The sequence below is a fragment of the Colobus angolensis genome, unplaced genomic scaffold (genome assembly GCF_000951035.1).
Source record: "Colobus angolensis palliatus isolate OR3802 unplaced genomic scaffold, Cang.pa_1.0 Scaffold9, whole genome shotgun sequence".
NCBI lineage: Eukaryota > Metazoa > Chordata > Mammalia > Primates > Cercopithecidae > Colobus > Colobus angolensis.
The window spans coordinates 8,878,609-8,895,127 of NW_012122931.1; the positions used below are offsets into that span (position 1 = coordinate 8,878,609).

The window sequence follows — 16,519 nt, forward strand, 5'->3', positions numbered from 1 at the left end:
GAAGATGAAGTCCTTGCTGGACCCAAGCCAGCGTGTCCCATGTGATAATTCTCAACAAATCTTTGGGCCCTTTCTCAGATCACATCCCCACAGGGGAGGTGAATATGGGGAGAAGTGACATTCCTACACTGCTTCCTGGTTTATAAAATGTTCTTACATACCCTAGATCTTCACAACAATCCAGGAAGGAAACGGGCATTACTGCATTGTTTTAAAGGTATGAAAACTAGCATTGCCCAAAGTAGCATTGTGCAGGATCCTTGTACAGCTCTAAGGGATGCTATTCACATATTCTGTGCAGTGTACAACCTTGGCAACTGCTCACAGCAGCACCGTATGATGGCCAGTACGTGTCAGAGTCAAGATTCTGACCCTGTGCTTCCAACCCCAAATGCCCTGTCAGTTCAGGAGCACAGGACAGGGCAGTTCTCGGTGACTGATGAGTGAATGGAGTGAACAATCTTGCTCTTGTCTTTGCCTTTGTTTACTACAACCTCCTCAATTAAAAAAAAAAAAAAAAAGAGAGAGGAGCCTCCATCCTCTCTAAATATAGTCTCTGCCCTCTCAAGGTGCTCACAGGTGAAAACTCTCCAACACAGAGTAGTGTGGGGTAAACCAGGAGACAGCGTCAGCAGCGGGAGGGGAATCAGAAAAGCCTGGTGGAGAGGCAGCTTGGGAACCGCCTTCAGAGCCAGAGCCAGGGACAGAGAGAAGAGGTGGTGAAATGTGAGCTGCTGGAGTGGCAGGGCAAGCATAGCGCAAGACAAAGGCAAGGAGGATGCAGGGAGCGACCCAGGCTGGTGGGACACGAGTGGGGCTGGTTGTTGACAGCCCCAACACCAGGCAGGTGATGTCTGAGGTCTGAATGAACGCAGTCAGGCTGTGGCGGCGCACAAAGGTGTGATCTGAGGAGCAAGGGGCCCAATTTGGAGAGATGAGTCGGCTACCTGAACAACTGGGCTGAGGCTATAGAAAAGCCTGGTCAAGGAAGACAGTCAAGTAAGGGCTGGGCACTAAAGCCTGATACCTGCCAGGCTGCAGCCCAGAAGGCCCAGGCCCCGCCCCATAAGTGAGAATGCAAGTGTGCGAAGAGAGGACCACGCTTAACACTCAGCTCCAGAGGACCTGCTGGGGAGTTGATCCTGACCATGGACTTCATCTGGAATCAGATGACCCAGAGCCCAGCTCAGCATTCTCAGGGTCTATCTCTCTGTGAAGTCCTAGAGGAGGCACTCGCACTACAGAAAACCTCCAGGAGGCAGGAGTTCCCCAAGTGCCCTGTGTGTCTGCCTGCACACGCTGTTCATTAACTTCAGTGACACAGCCACCATGGTGGATGTAGAAAAGCACATCCAATTAGCCAGGCCTACATGAATATTTGCACTCTTAAATCTTTTGCATTTCGAAAGGGTTAAAGCTTATTATTAGCATATAATTTACAGTCCTTTCTCCCAGGAAAGGAATAATGCACAGTAAATGCCACATTCATTTTAATAATACATGTTACAGTCTGTGCCCAACATCTGCACAAAGGTAAAGGAGACAGATTTTTTTGACATGTCCCACTCTGCCATCTAAACACAGGCTTTTTGTTTCTTAAGTGACGGAAGGTTTAATCAAGAAAGCAGGCAATTCATCAATCGAAACAAGGCAGCGTGCGTGCGCCTGACAGCACACACATGGTTGTGTACAGAGCAAACCTGGCCACCTGTCAGCCGCACCTTTTACATCAGGGTATACAAATACACCATGTGATCAATTCCCCATCCGTTCCCATTCATTTCTTCTTTTTCTTATTCTATTTTTCTTTATACTTGATTTTGTTGTCAGGGCAAGAGGAGATGGATAGATAAGGGTTCTTATAGGGGATGAGAAAAATGGTTCTTATAGGTGATGATAAAAATGTATCTGCCTTTAAAATGACTTCTTTCCTCCTTGGTTCAAGCACAATTATTATAAATGCCTTTTCACTTCATTCAGGAATTTTCCCATATGCTATTATCAGTGGCTGTGCCAAACTATCTCAGATCCCGGCCCACCTTCCCATACACTCACCCACCACCGATTGAGCCAGTTGTTGGGGATTATGAAAATCCTCCGTGGAGCGAAGAACCTCAGGGAAGCCGGGGTCGGAAATGCAATGCCACCCCGAGCCATATCCACTGAAGACAAAGGCCACAGGGACACCTGTGAAAGCAGAGGCTAACACTACTCAGGGGCTTGCACCAGAAGACAGCGGCCCTTTCCCTCCTTGCTGGTTATCAGGAGCACACTCACTCAGCCCACACCCTCACCCGGGCACAGGGAAAAGGAGAACCACAGGCACACCCAGAATGTGGATGCAAATTCTGCAGCATCAAACCATGAACATTACAACATGCCAAACAGTTGTGTCAGCACACCTGACACAGGAGAGAACAGTGCTTCTCAAGTACCCTATTGTTTGAGTCTTTTACCCTTCATTTTCCCAACCCTGCAGTGCTTTCTGATCATTAAAGTATTAAATTTATTTTCAATTTTCCGGGTTTTTTTTTTCCTAATTGAGAGACAGAAATCATGTAATCACTGCAAATGAAAGGAAAATATGTTTGGAATTGTTTGGTATGCTGTAGATGAGTTTTTAAATGATCACATTGTAAGATACACATTTTTTTCATCATAAGATGAAAAGCTGGTGGCAGAAATTTTATCCAATTGGATGAAATATATAAATCATGAATTTCATAATACTGATAATTAAATGTCCATCTTCCAATTTAAATGAGGACTAGATTAAAACTGCATGGAGAAGGCTGATATTCAGAAATCATTAATTATTTTTAATTGCTTTGTGCTTTCCTACTCCAATGTCAGAGCTACATGGCTCACCCACGGTTCTGAGTTACAGAAAAAATCCTCCTTCTCTCTGTACAAGGGGCCATGATCCAAACTGATGAGATGATGGACACTGACTTGACCACAACAACATCTTTCCTGGTGTCAAACATCCTGAAAGGGGGGCTGGTATTTTAAAAAGCGAACAGCTGTGGAGGGCAATAAGCTGGCTTTTCCAGTAATCAAAAAGAAAACTGAAAAAAAAAAAAAAGCTGAAGGCAGAGTGGCCAGTACACCCCAGTCTGCCCGGACAGATCCAGGGTAAGGCTTCTGTCCTGGGACAATTGTGTGCCCCCTTCACTTTTATAGTCAGCCTAATGCTGATGGATAAATGAAGATGTCAGTGAGCCAATCTGTCTAGGTCCTAAAGAGGAAAGCAATCCTGGCCCCACAGCTCACTGCATTGTGTGGCTTTGCGGAGTTTCTGCATTGTGGCTCACCCTGCATTCATGGGGTGTTTGAGATTTTTTGGTTTTATTATATGCCAGTTTTAATATGTATTTGCTTAATTTTATTATGTCGGTTTTTTCAAAAGAGAAAAATAAGCTTTCTTTGGTTAAAAACTGTGCACTTGGAGATAGAAAGCAGACTATAACAACAAATACAACAAGAGAATAGTATGGTATGGTTTCCCATCCTATGGTGCCCTGTATGTTAAGCAAAACCTGCCATAAGACAAAAAACCTTCCTAGGTTAGAAAAGCCGCATTGCGCTCTCCTTGGCGGCGCCTATCCTTACAGGAAGCCTCCGGTGCAGCTGTGTGCAGCAGGTTTGGGCAGCGGGTTGGGGAAGATCTGTCTTTCCTGACATTCCCCGAGGTCTCCAGCCCCATAAGGTGCCGGACGCCCACCACAAGAACATTTCTTAAGAAACATCTCACTCAACTTTCAGACATTTTAGGTTCATTTCAAACAAGCAGATGTCTCCCCAATACATGGAGAGACATATAGATATGCTATTCTTATCAAACTTACAGTTATAATTATTGAAAAGCAATTGCTATGTTGTTTACAGCATTTTATGGAGCCCTCCTTCCCTGCCTCCGGGTTATAAATATTTACATTTCTCTCATTCATGTCCAGTGTCCTCTGAGATGTCTACTAGCTTTAATATGTATCCATAGGACTAACACTCATATGGCAATAATGTGGGAAAGTGCAGAACTAAAGAAATAAAGAAATAAAGAAAACAAAAGCACTCATTTCGGCGGCAGAGGTTTTTTTGCTCATTTTGTTCAGCTTTCCAAGGAATGCATATGTGGGAGTCAGCGCTGACCCACAGGGCCTGTTTATGAGGAAGGACAGCTCTTCGGGCTCAAGAGAATAGTTCAATTCTTCCCAAGCAACTAGCTTGTTTCTCTCTTATCCCTAAGGGACAGCCCTCTGCCTCAGAACCTAATCTAGATATCCCCTGCCAACAGCCGCACCTACTTTCTATCCTATTTCCATTCACTTGTGTTTCCTCACTTCCGTTTTCATTTGGCCATCTGTATTTTTGGAGCTACCTTAAATCCTTCTAGAATAGATGAAAGAGAAATGAATGAATGGGCAGACATCTAAACATATAAAAAATTCAGAGAAAAAAAAGGTAGGGTGGCACCATTTGGGACTAAAATAGAAGACTTTTCAGGAAAGATAAGATGTTCTTAAGAAAACTAACAGCCACTAAGAGTCCTGACCAGGAAACCCCAGGGGTGGGATTGGAGTAGAACTTAGAGAAATCAACATGACTCGGAAGAGGGCTCTCCAAAGACGTAAGATCTTAAAAGCGTGCTCAAAAAACCAAAAGCACAAAGCTACAGGGGTCACACCAGTGAGACCAGCACCAGGAAAGCTACAGTCAGCAAGGTAAGAAACACCAAAAAAGATTGCTTTTAAATATTTTGTTTAGAGCAAGAAAGAAGATGCATAGCACCCATGGCTTAGGAGTGATGACCCTAACCGGGGGGTTGGCAAATGTTTTCTGTAAAGGGCCAGAGAGTAAATATTTAGGATGTGTGGGCCATCCGGTGTTGGCTGCACACACCTAACTCTGCCATTGGAATGTGAAGCAGCTAAGGACCATTTGTAAAGGACTGGGCATGGCTGTGTTGCAATAAAACTTTATTTACAAACATTAAAGTTTTTCATATAATTTTCACATGTCCCTAAATATTACTCTTTTTATTTTTGTCCAACTATTTAAAAATATTAAAACCATCCTTGGCTTGCAGGTCATACAAAACAGGCCATGGATGGGATTGGGCCATGGGCTTTAGTTTGCCGACCCTAACCCAGATGGATAACAGAGTGAGCCAAGCCAAGAGACCATCATTTTATCTTTTTAGGGAAAACCATCTTCAAACCCTACAGAGTGACACAGTGATGGGGAACATGAAGAGCAAGGAAGGCAGGGAGGTGGCTCGAGCAGCCCGCTGCTTGCCTGCCCAGTCCACATCCAGAGGGCCAGCAGGATGTAAAGGATGGTGCTGGAATTACAGACAGTGATCTCTGAGGAATTCGAGTGAACAGGTGATTTCAGGGGACTGGATAACACGGAAAAAAAATCATATTTCCTAAAAGGGACAATAAGAAAATTATTGATCTGTGGTCTGGAAATGATCTGCAGTAAACTTTGAAAGCATATTATGAGTCAGAGGCAGCTCATGAGTGCTCAGGAGAAAATGGTGATCCTGCAGGCCAGCAGGGTTTACCAAGAACATGACACGCTCACATCAGGTCTATATTTTTTCTTACTGTAAAAGCAATACATGCTATTATGGAAAATGAGTAACTGCAAAGAGGCCAAAAAAAGAGGAAAGTCCCAAGAAAACCACTATAAACACTTAGGCGTGGACCTTTCCAGACCTTTAGATGTATTTTTTGTTAATTTTTAAAAATTAATTAATTTTTTTAAGAGACAAGATCCATGTTCCCCAGGCAGGAGTGCACAGCTATTTCCAAAGCCCATCATAATAGCGCATTACAGCCTCGAACTCCTGGCCTCAAGGGATCTTCCCTCCTAAGTCTCCCGAGTAGCTGGGACTACAGGCATGTACCACCACTCCCAGCTTAGATGTAATTTTTAAAATGAGATCACACTGCACATTCTGACTTGTTACCTGTTTTTCTTTCCACTTAACAATATTCATATATATCTTTTAATCTAAGTCATCACTTCTGGATGGCTGAAAAGTTAAGGCTACTGTATGGTTGTTTTGTAATTTAAGCATTCGTCTTTGTTTGGGGCATTTAAGATCTATCCACCTCTCACCCCTGTCTTGAAGTATTATTTTTGAGAAGTGGCGGTGCTTACCCTTGTGGATAAATCTTTTCGCACATCTGTATTTTCTAGGAGATACTGCTAGGACAAGTGTGAGGATGGATGCTGGCTTTGTGGCCGTTTGGATTAGGGTACAAGAGAGCAGAGCACGGGCCACAAGCATCTCAGGATTTCAGCACTGAGTTAGAAAGCGCTTCTCACCCCAGTTCTGTGGGCAAGACAGAGATACGACTGGACTGTGTAGAACACCTGGCAGATTTTGGCCAGCAGAATGCGCAGTATCTCAAATTGCTGGGTGGATGTGAAAGAACAGGAAGACAGAACCCATCTTAACGAGGAAGACAGAACCCATCTCAACACAGGGATGGGTGGGCTGGTAGGAGGTGGTGGTCCCAGACACCGCAGGCATTCAAGCAGCAAATCAGGATGACTACCTGGCCCAGGAGTCTGGGAGGGTACTCCTGTGCAAGGCAGACAGGGAGCTAAGTGCTTTCCTTCATCTCTTCCTTCCTTCCATGACCACATCATGAGCACTGCTGTGTGCCAGGGATGGGACTACATATCGTCTCCACTGGTGTCTCTTGCAACTACGTGCCATGTCTCACCCTTAGCAGGCATGGTGGGAGCAACTGTCAGTGAAAGATACAGGAAAAGGGATCTACTAGCAGGTATACCACTGAGCAAACATTTAAAAGTTAATATCCTTTAACAACCATACATACACATTCAGAGTGGGCTGTTTTTCAAATTTCTAATTACACTGTTTTGAAATCTGCTTATCTTAGTAAGGGACGGAACACCAAGGGAGCAGTAATCGAATGTCTTCAGGAGGGATACAGAGCACGCTAGGAGTCTGCACCAAAGGCTCAGCTCCTGAAGTCTGCAGTGAACCTGTGCCAGGGCCAGTTCAGAGGCAGAACGATTTGATGATTCATTTCATTATCAGCAGAACTCCAGCTATCAAGGCATCAGTACTGGGCAAGGGCTAGGGTCTGGGGCACACTTTGCCTTAACTGTTTTTGGAAGAAACCATTGGAAACCCTAACTTCACAATACCAAACTGAGACAGGCCACTCAGTGCCAAATACTGTTCATATGGGGGTGAGGGGGGTGGTCTCTGCTCCCTCCTAGCCAGAACGACTCGCAGGCAGGCTGCCAGTGGGTGGGCGGGCAGGCTTCCCAGTTGCACCCTAGTTGCCCAGTGCTGAGCTTGCAGGCCTTATGGAGCCAGCAGGTCCTGCAGGGTATTTCTGGCAGCAACACAACAAAGCGGTCCTAGACCCTGGCAGAGCAATTTGGTGCTTGCAGCCGCTGAGGAGGCCTGAAACTGCCTGCTGCCGGGGGCTGTAGCCTCAACTACCTCTGTTTGGAAGATAAAATCCAATTGACTGCCATTTACATAAATGTAACAGGAAGTTTCTGAATGGCTTCCCCTGTGTCTTGAGGCTGTTACCTTGGTATTGCTAAACTAACAGCTGAAATGAACCCAGACAACACCTCATCAAAGCTGCGGGGCGAGGAAGCAGCGGTCCAGAGGCAGACAGCAGTGTTCCTGCCAAACCATCGGAGATTTCACTCTGTGGCTCTTTCCTGCAGAAACACCAACAGCTGGGAAAGCCATCAGAGAACACAGGTAAAGTGGGTGTAGCCGAACGCTGTGGCTGGAAAAAGATTTGCGAGCTGCAGAAAAAAGTCATCCGTTTTGATGGAGCTTCCCTTGTGTGCATTCTGAATGGGGGCGCCCTGCTGGATTCCACAGGCCTGTTCTGCACCTCTATGCCACTAAGCATCTGGGGAAATATTCAGCTTTTCTACAAAATAGGTCATCTTTCCACACTTGTTATGCTCCTTGTCGACTCTGCTGAAATAGCCACAGCACAAAAGAAATTCTCCCTGGAGATGCTGTTCTTAGACAAACACGTTCGCTCTCCCCTTGGAGAGCCTGGCTCCTGGAGTGGAGCCAGGGACGGGGGCTTAAGAACATCCCTGTTCCTCCCCTTCCCAGCAGGAATGTCACCCAGAAATGGAACAACTGGCTTTTGCTTATACTTCCAAACCTATTAGGGAGTGATCATAACGAGAAAAACTAATACTGACAAGAATTATGCCATTGTTCTATTTCATCTATTTAGTAACCTGTAGTTGCAATTTTTAGAAAAAAGATTACCTTTTAAATAACCGATTCATTATGGTACATGAATGAATGCCATGTTCCTGTGTTCAAAATGTCACTCACCATTAAGGGTGTGTGCTGGTAAGTGGCACCGATTTGCCACTTTCCCCTTACATACAAACACCCCTGACTGGCGGCCCAGGATAATCGGAGGTGAGTTTGTGGGTTTCCTTGGCTCTTAGCAAGTCACCCGTGCTGCCAAGCACCTAATGAATCTCAATTCTGTAATAAGGCTTGTAAGTTTTCCCCTCCCTGGGTGAAGGTGAAAAGGAAAACTAGGACTGATGAAGTTCCCACCAAGGTAACACTATCAATTTCAAGGCCAAGTTCAGAAACCACAGACTCATGCTCCAGGGGTGTGAGGGGAGACTGCCAGTGTACCCGCTGGCCACAAACCTGGCTGTGAGAAATGAGAGGTGAGGACAGACTTGGATATGGGAGGGTGAGCCGACCAGGGCTCAGCTCGGCGCTGCTCTCGAGGCCCCGTGGGAAGCCTGCCAGGGTCTGGCAGGTGAACAACGTGGCGAGTATTCTCTGGAAACCTCCCTTCAAGTCTGTGAAATCCACACATTGTTTTTCATCATTAGTTTCAAAACATGCTGAGTATTTGGCCCTTCTCTAAGTTCCGTGGCGACGCAAAGGAAAGGGAAGGCCTGGTCCCTGCAGGGAACAGGCCTCTTGCAGGGAAGAAAAGAGAGGTAAGGCAGACAGATCCCATGAGAAGGCAGAGAACGTGTGGAAGGAGGTGGTGCCCGGGACGCAGACTCCGTAGCTGGCCTGCACAGTGGCTCCACGTACCTGATATGGCATACAAATTGGAGTGCAGCGGTGGCCCGACGTACCTGATATGGCATACAAATTGGAGTGCTGGTACTCGTAGTCTGTCCGGGTGCTGTTCCTGCCTCGGAAGGTGGCAGGAAGTGTTAGAGAGATGTGCCTGAGGAACAGAAGGAGGAGAGAAAGGAGTTACAGGAGCATTCCTTAAGGCTCAGGAAGCACTGACACCATCAACAGCTGAAATGCAGCACAGAGCAGCGGGCAGAGACGGTGCCTCTGGCCAGCGCCTCCTACTCAATCAAGCGTGACTCCTCCACCGGGCTCAAGTCCTCTCAAGGAATTTGGAAGTTTCTAGACATCACAGCCACCTTTTTTTTCCATACTAGAAAGGACATCCAAGAGGAAGAAAGTACGTCCCAAGCCTTACAGCAGGCCCAAGATACTCTACGGGGTGGCGGTTTGATCCAGATCTCTGCCCACTGGGCAAAATGCACCAGCGGGACCGTAACACCCAGGCGCTGAACACCAGCCTTGGTTTATTCCAGGAGCCACGCAAATGCTTCCATTCCTACCCCACAGGGCTGCCGAGGATCACTGCACATGAAGCCCTTTGTAAATAAAGGTGTTGGGAATTATTACTGCCATATGAGTTCAGGAGACTAATGACCTCTGCAAATCAGAATGGCACATCGCTCGCAACTGCTATGTCTGCGTGTTCCCCCTCAGGCAGCGCACACAGTAGGTGCTCAGGAAAGCACCTCCCAGACAGACACAGCACGGTCTTTGATGGCTCAGGCGTGAGCCATTAAAGCTTACAGAGAACACACAGCCTAAGTGAGCATTTAGTCAAATGTAAACAATCCATTTGGCATGGTCACCAGCTGCCTGTAGTGAATGCTGAAAGGAAAAATTAAACGAATAGGAAAATATTTAAAACCCAACAGGTCTGGGGGAATAAACAACAACAAAACCTCTTGGTGGGATGACTGGAGGCTGTGTTGCAATAGCTCAGAGCCTAACCTGTGGCCACACCCGACACTTCCGAAAAGGAAGAGACTGGTGGAGGGAACGCTTATCACATAAAGTAGGCCGTCACTCACTGGGTGCCTTTTTCACACACCACGTGTGTGACCTTCTAGAATGACTGCTGTGCATAAACACTCCTGGGAGGGCCGGGCGCGGAGGCTCACGCCTGTAATCCCAGCACTCTGGGAGGCCGAGGCGGGTAGATCACCTGAGGTTGGGGGGGTTTGACACCAGCCTGGCCAACATGGTGAAACCTTGTCTCTACTAATCCCAGCTACTCTGGAAGCTGAGGCAGGAGAATCACTTGAACCTGTGAGGCAGAGTTTGCAGTGAGCTGAGATCATGCCATTGCACTCGAGCCTGGGCAACAGAGCAAAACTCTGTCTCAAAAAAAAAATACTCCTGGGAGGAAAGGCTCTCTAGGGAGGGGATCTTCCCACAGGTCCAGGATTGAGCTGGAAGCAGAAGGACACTTCCAGGGGCAAGGTGAGCACCAAGGGCTGTGAAGGCACTGGGTCTGCCAGCCGCAGAGTGAGAGCTCATGGCGGACACTCAGTCACGGCCCAGCCAGGCTGAACCAAGCACCAACTGTATGCTCAGGGCTTCGGGGAACCAGCAGACACATGCACAGTAAACGTGTCCGGGTGCACTGGCTTGCATGGAGGGAACCTGAATATTCTTTGTTACTGCTGCTAACTAAGGGTACAGAGGTGAGCTCCCTCAGCTCAGGCTGCAGAGAATAAAGGTGCAGAAACAAATCACGGTGCAACGTGACATGTGCTCAGGGAACAAGAAAAACTGAGTGCTGGTAAACATGAAAAGAAGGAACAATATATTCTGTTAAAGGGAATGGGGCTTCAGGACCCCTCAGGGTGTTACGGGAGTGAAAGGCACCCACCAGGGAGTCAGATTGAGCCAGCACTTCCCCATAGGGTTAGGGCACACGTCGGAAGCGGAGCTAGAAATGCAGGCAGGGCCAGATGGAAAGGGCGCCAAACACCATTGCAAGAGGCTTGGGTTCAAACTCCTAGGATGGAGGTTCCTAAACTCCCGTCATGGCATTAATGAAGGTGTCAGTCACCTGGGAACTTGCTGCGACACAGACTCACAGGCCCTGACCCTGGGGAGTCCGATCCCATGGGCCTGGCTGTGTGCAGCCCAGAAATATATTTTTAACAAGCTCCAGCGATGAATCTGAAGGCTGGCCAGGCCTGGGAACCCTGCGAGGGCGAGGAGCAGCTGTAGAAGGGTTTTCAGCAGTTGATCAATGTCTCTGACCACAGCACTTAGTCAATGAAGCTGAGCAAACAGAAGAGTGAATTATCGACTGTGGTTGTGGTTGAGCAGAACTGAAATGATGACAGGTGACCCTGCTGAGAGCATCACCAGGTGCCAGCCCTGGGAATGCAGGTGTCACACATCCTCCTGTGGCTCCTTACAACGCCCCTCGAGGCAGGTATGGGAGCAGCTACACATTATGCGCGGCCCAGGGCTTGTTGAAAACATGGGGCCCTTATTCAAATGCTATCAAGAATTTCAAGACGGCAACAGCAGAGCATTAAACCCATGGTGGGGCCCTTCTGAGCACAGGGCCTTATGTGTGTGACTAAAAGGATCTAGGGTTAGGTGCTGTAACTGCACTCACTGTACCAGTGAGGGAATTTCCAGGAGCCAGGAAAGTATTTTGCTTCATTTGCCAGACTAAGATTTCTAAGCCTCCAAAGCCCTAAAAAGATGCACGCAACCTAACAAGGATGCGGAGCAATCTGTGCATTCTTTTTTTTTTTTTTTTTTTTTGAGACGGACTCTGGCTGTGTCGCCCAGGCTGGAGTGCAGTGGCGCGATCTTGGCTCACTGCAAGCTCCGCCTCCCGGGTTCATGCCATTCTTCCGCCTCAGCCTCTGAGTAGCTGGGACTACAGGCGCCCGCCACCACGCCCGGCTAATTTTTTGTATTTTTAGTAGAGACGGGGTTTCACCGTGTTAGCCAAGATGGTCTCGATCTCCTGACCTCGTGATCCACCCGCCTCGGCCTCCCAAAGTGCTGGGATTACAGGCTTGAGCCACCGCGCCCGGCCGCGATCTGTGCATTCTAGTAAATACTCCAGGGGCTAGAAGCATTCAGGGAGGCTCACAGAGGAGGCAGGAGCATTAGCAGAACTTTGGGAGCCAGGTGGACATGGATGATGGCAAAGAGGCCAGCCTGGAGGCAGAGGAGAAAATGGGGCCAGCTGAGCTGTTGGGTGGTCAAATATGCATCAACACAGATCTGTGGGGGACTCAGTGGTGGCAGGACAGGCAGGGGGACACGAAAATATCCATAAAGTTACCTGAACACTTGCTTACAAGTGTGATAATTTCCTATGGAAAGTGGGAAGACTCAAGTGCTATGAAGGGCAGGGTAGGAGGAGGCTCCCTGGAAGGCTTCCCAGAGGAAGGGACATTGAGGTAGGGAACTGAAGATAGGCAGAAATCAGAGAGATGCGGCAGGGAGGAGGTGTGTGCACTTGAGGCTCTGTGGGGAGTCTGACTTCCTCCAGACCTAGGAGGAAGCCAGGGTTGCCAGGCCTAGAAGGTCAGGAAGAAGGTGGGGCCAGGCCACGTGGAGCCCAACATCGGTTCTGTCTTTCTCTGGAAGGATTTTTTTCTCTGGAAGGATTTTTAAGCAGAAATGTGCCAAGATCCAATTTACAATTTCAAAACCCTGCCTGTCTGTGGGAGAGTGAGGAAATAAAACTAAGATGCCGGTTTCGATGGGAATGGTAGCAGCAAATGATCACGAGCCTACAATTATTCACCACCTACTTTGTGCAGAGACTTCATTTGTGTCAACATGACTTGCCACAGACCCGCTAAATGGTCAGTTTTGGGGAAATTTAGGACTTAAAAGATATATATGAGCAATAACAACAACAAAAAAGTATATGAACAACAGAGAAATCAAGGGGCCCAGCTCTCAAGCTGCCCCATGCAATACTGATGCCCGGGACCAAACTTGATTATCCCTCCAGGGTCTCAGATTTTGCGTGGCTCGCCCTGCAACTCACCCCCTGCCCCAAGTTCTCTTCCTTCGCTGGAAATGATTCTTTCTGCCCACCAGCCCCGCCCCAACTCCCACTTCACCTCCAACCTTTGCAAGGTTGCTGTTTGCAAGGTTCCTGGCTTAGCTGTCTTCTCACTCCACACACTTCCACATCCCCAGCACACCAGCCCCGCTTCCAGATTCTGCCTCTTGCCACTACTTACTTCCCCTCTCCTCCAGGAAGAGTGGAAGCCTTGCTAATCTCTGAATAGGCCTTGTTTTTCTCATTCCTAGGACTGATTCTTTATCCATGCCACTCCCTCTTCCTAGAAATCTCCATTCTTCCTTACCTACTCTCCAAACTCCTATTCATACTTCAAGATCCCACCCAACCATCCCCTCTTTGGTAAAACCTTTCCTGGGCTTGCCCCAGACTGACTTGGACGCCTGAGTGTCTTCTCTCACCCCACTCCAGGTATCACAATACACTTTGGTCATCTGATACAAAATTGTCACCAATGTGATTGTGACCTCCTCAGGAGCACGGCCAAATATCATCAATTTTGTACTTCATTTTCTGGGACAATTTTTTGTCACAGGGTAGACAATTGTTGACCATTTGTTGACCAAATCAAGTGTTGTAGTTGGCCCACGAAAACCCGTGGGTTTTTTTTTTTTTTTTTTTTTTGACATGAACTGCTGTTAGTCTCTATCATTTCATTTCTCCCAGTGTGTATTTTCCCAATTAGACTCCAGGGGTCTCTGTTTTATACCCTGAATTTCACCTCTCCATTATGGAGGAAACCCAGTATGGGTAAGAAGAAATCAGCAGCAGCAGCAACCAGGAATTTACAAGAGGGAAAAAAAAGAAAGTTTCTGTTCATATACGATAGACAATGTGTGCCTGATGCAGCAAATGTGAAATTAAAAGAGGATTCGAGTCACAGGCTGACTATTTTTTGCAGAATAACTGCTCAGTAGGGATCTGCTGAATTGAAATCAGGTGACTGAATACTCCAGCTAAAGTAGCTGATGCAAGAGTGGGTAAGGGACGGCAGTCAGAGAGTAGCAGGTGGGAAGGCCCCCTGGGCAGAAAAAGCTTTAGGGAGAAGGCTCCTTCCTACACAGCAAATAGCTTCCCCTGCATTTCTGTTTCCACTGTTCCTGGACACAGGAAGCAGGGGACATGGGGACAGGACAGAAAGGCACATCAAGGCTTCCCATTAATGAGAAAGAACAGTTTGGGCCCCAGGGACAGGTTACCTGTGGTTAAACAGGACGAGTCAACTGCTGAAGGAGAAGTGGCCAAGGGGTGCTTTGGTGTCAGATTAGCCTGAAAGTGAGAGACAAGAAGGAAGGCTCTGCCATCAGCTGGGTCTCAGGCAAGATGAGATTCCAGTTCCCCAGTGTGGGGTGGAGCCCCACCTGCCAGGACCTGGGCTGGGGGTCCTGGATATATCACCCGGCCTCATCCCCTCAGCAACCTTTTTAGATAGGAGTAATTATTCTCATTTAACAGAATAGGAAAGTGAGGCCCTGGGAGGTAAAGTTGATGAAGGGAAAGCCAGGAATGAATGAAGAGGTCAGTCCATGTGTCCTCCAGAGGTGGTTACTGCTATGTTAGAGTTACCCCAATTCAGCTTCACTATTGGGTATATAAAATGAGACGACTAAATCCGGGCCACAGGGTCCCTCCTGAAGGCCCTTTTGAAATCAGTGATGCCAGGGACATGACACCTCTGCCACTCACTAGCTCAGTGATCCCGACAGGTTACAGGGAAATATACAGAGCTGGACGACCAATGGCCCGAATGCACACCCAGGGAGGCAAACCAGTTGTAGTGGTTAAGGGCAGTGCCCCGAGTCTGCTGGATGTGGGTCCAAATCCCAGCGCTAGCACCAGGGAGCCACATGGCCTTTGGCAAGGGTACAGAGGGCCACCATGCAGGCAGGGTTGACAGCACGGAACCAGGCATGTGTGAGCACATGCAAGCACGTGAGCTTCAATCCTATTCTGACTCTCCCCATTCTTGCCACACTGGCATTGTTTTAGAGTCCAGCTCATGAGGGCCTCCATGTAGCACCACAACAGAACCCATGGTGCCTTTCCTCTGCATCAGGATGAAATCCAAACCCGCCCATGGTTAAGAGGTGCTGCGAGCTCCAGCCCATCTCTCTGACCGCATCTTGTCCACTCTCCCTGCATCCACATCTGCCAACCTCAGTAGCTGCTTTTGTCCCTCCAGCCCCTGCTCTTGTTTCTGCCTCAGGGCCTTTGCACTTGCTACTGTCCCCAGATCTCAGCGGCTGACTTCCCTCCCCAGTCAGGCCACCCTTCTGAGGAGGCACCCCCACACCCACTCTTACAACACCTGCCTCCTCCCTGCGGTGCCCTTCCACTCCACCGGGCTGTCTGACTTGTTTTCCTATCACCAGAACATGATCTCCATCACGTCTTTGCTTCCCACCACATCCCCAGGGGCGAGAAAAATGCCCAGTACATAATGAGTGCTTAACAAATATTAGTGAAAATCCTCTAAGATTATCTACTTGTTGATCTGATTCTGACTTATAATAGGGATAGCTTTGGGAAACTTCCAGGAAGCCTTGTCACTGCTCTCCTTCTCATCCTGGTGACTGGGTTGGTTAATGGCTTGGAAAATGTAACTATTTCTGATTCATGATATTTTTATATAAACAATAAATTCATCACGGCACTGCTTATAAAGCCAAAAGCTAGAATCAGATGAACCATCAAACAATGGAGGACAGGTTAAAAAAATTGTGGTACCACTGTTTCGTGAACTATTTGGCTGTCTTTTAAAACATTTTCGAAGACTCTTTATTGGTCTGTGCCTGTGCCTATGACCATAGCATCCAGTGTCTGTGGACCAGCATCCATAGACAGAAAATCCTTATTTTAATGCTTGCAACTGTGGTCAGTTAACCCAACACTCTTTGACTTCTTTCCCATACAAAGGCCTCTGGTTAATGAGAATAGACAGGTTGAACTGTCTAAGGAGACTGAAAGAAGGCCCCGATCACAACCCTGTACCTGGAGGAGGGAGGAAGGAAGAGACCAGGAGCTGCACTAGGCCACGGGCATCAGACGCTCACCTCTTCTGCAGCTTCCAGCCAGGGAGTTATAAGAATGAGCAGGTGCTCAACAGCATCAAACAAAACCAAGAGGTTGGCCGGGAGTGGGGGCTCATGCCTGTAATCCCAGGAATTTGGGAGGCTGAGGCGAGTGGGTCGCTTGAACCCAGGAGTTCGAGACCAGCCTGGGCATCATGGCAAAACCCTGACTCTACCAAAAACAAACAAACAAACAAACAAAAAAACCCAAAATTAGTCAGTTTCATTATCCGGTCTCAAAATAAATAAATA

At 47.7% G+C, this 16,519-nt stretch overlaps 1 protein-coding gene across 1 annotated transcript in view; it reads right to left on the minus strand.

Moving 5' to 3' along the window:
• MVB12B (multivesicular body subunit 12B) overlaps positions 1-16,519 on the minus strand; it is a 171,881-nt gene that overhangs the window by 75,629 nt on the left and 79,733 nt on the right. The window contains exon 7 of the mRNA XM_011931374.1: positions 9,151-9,245. Within this exon, the coding sequence (XP_011786764.1) occupies positions 9,151-9,245 (95 nt within the window). The remainder of the gene's footprint in view (positions 1-9,150; positions 9,246-16,519) is intronic.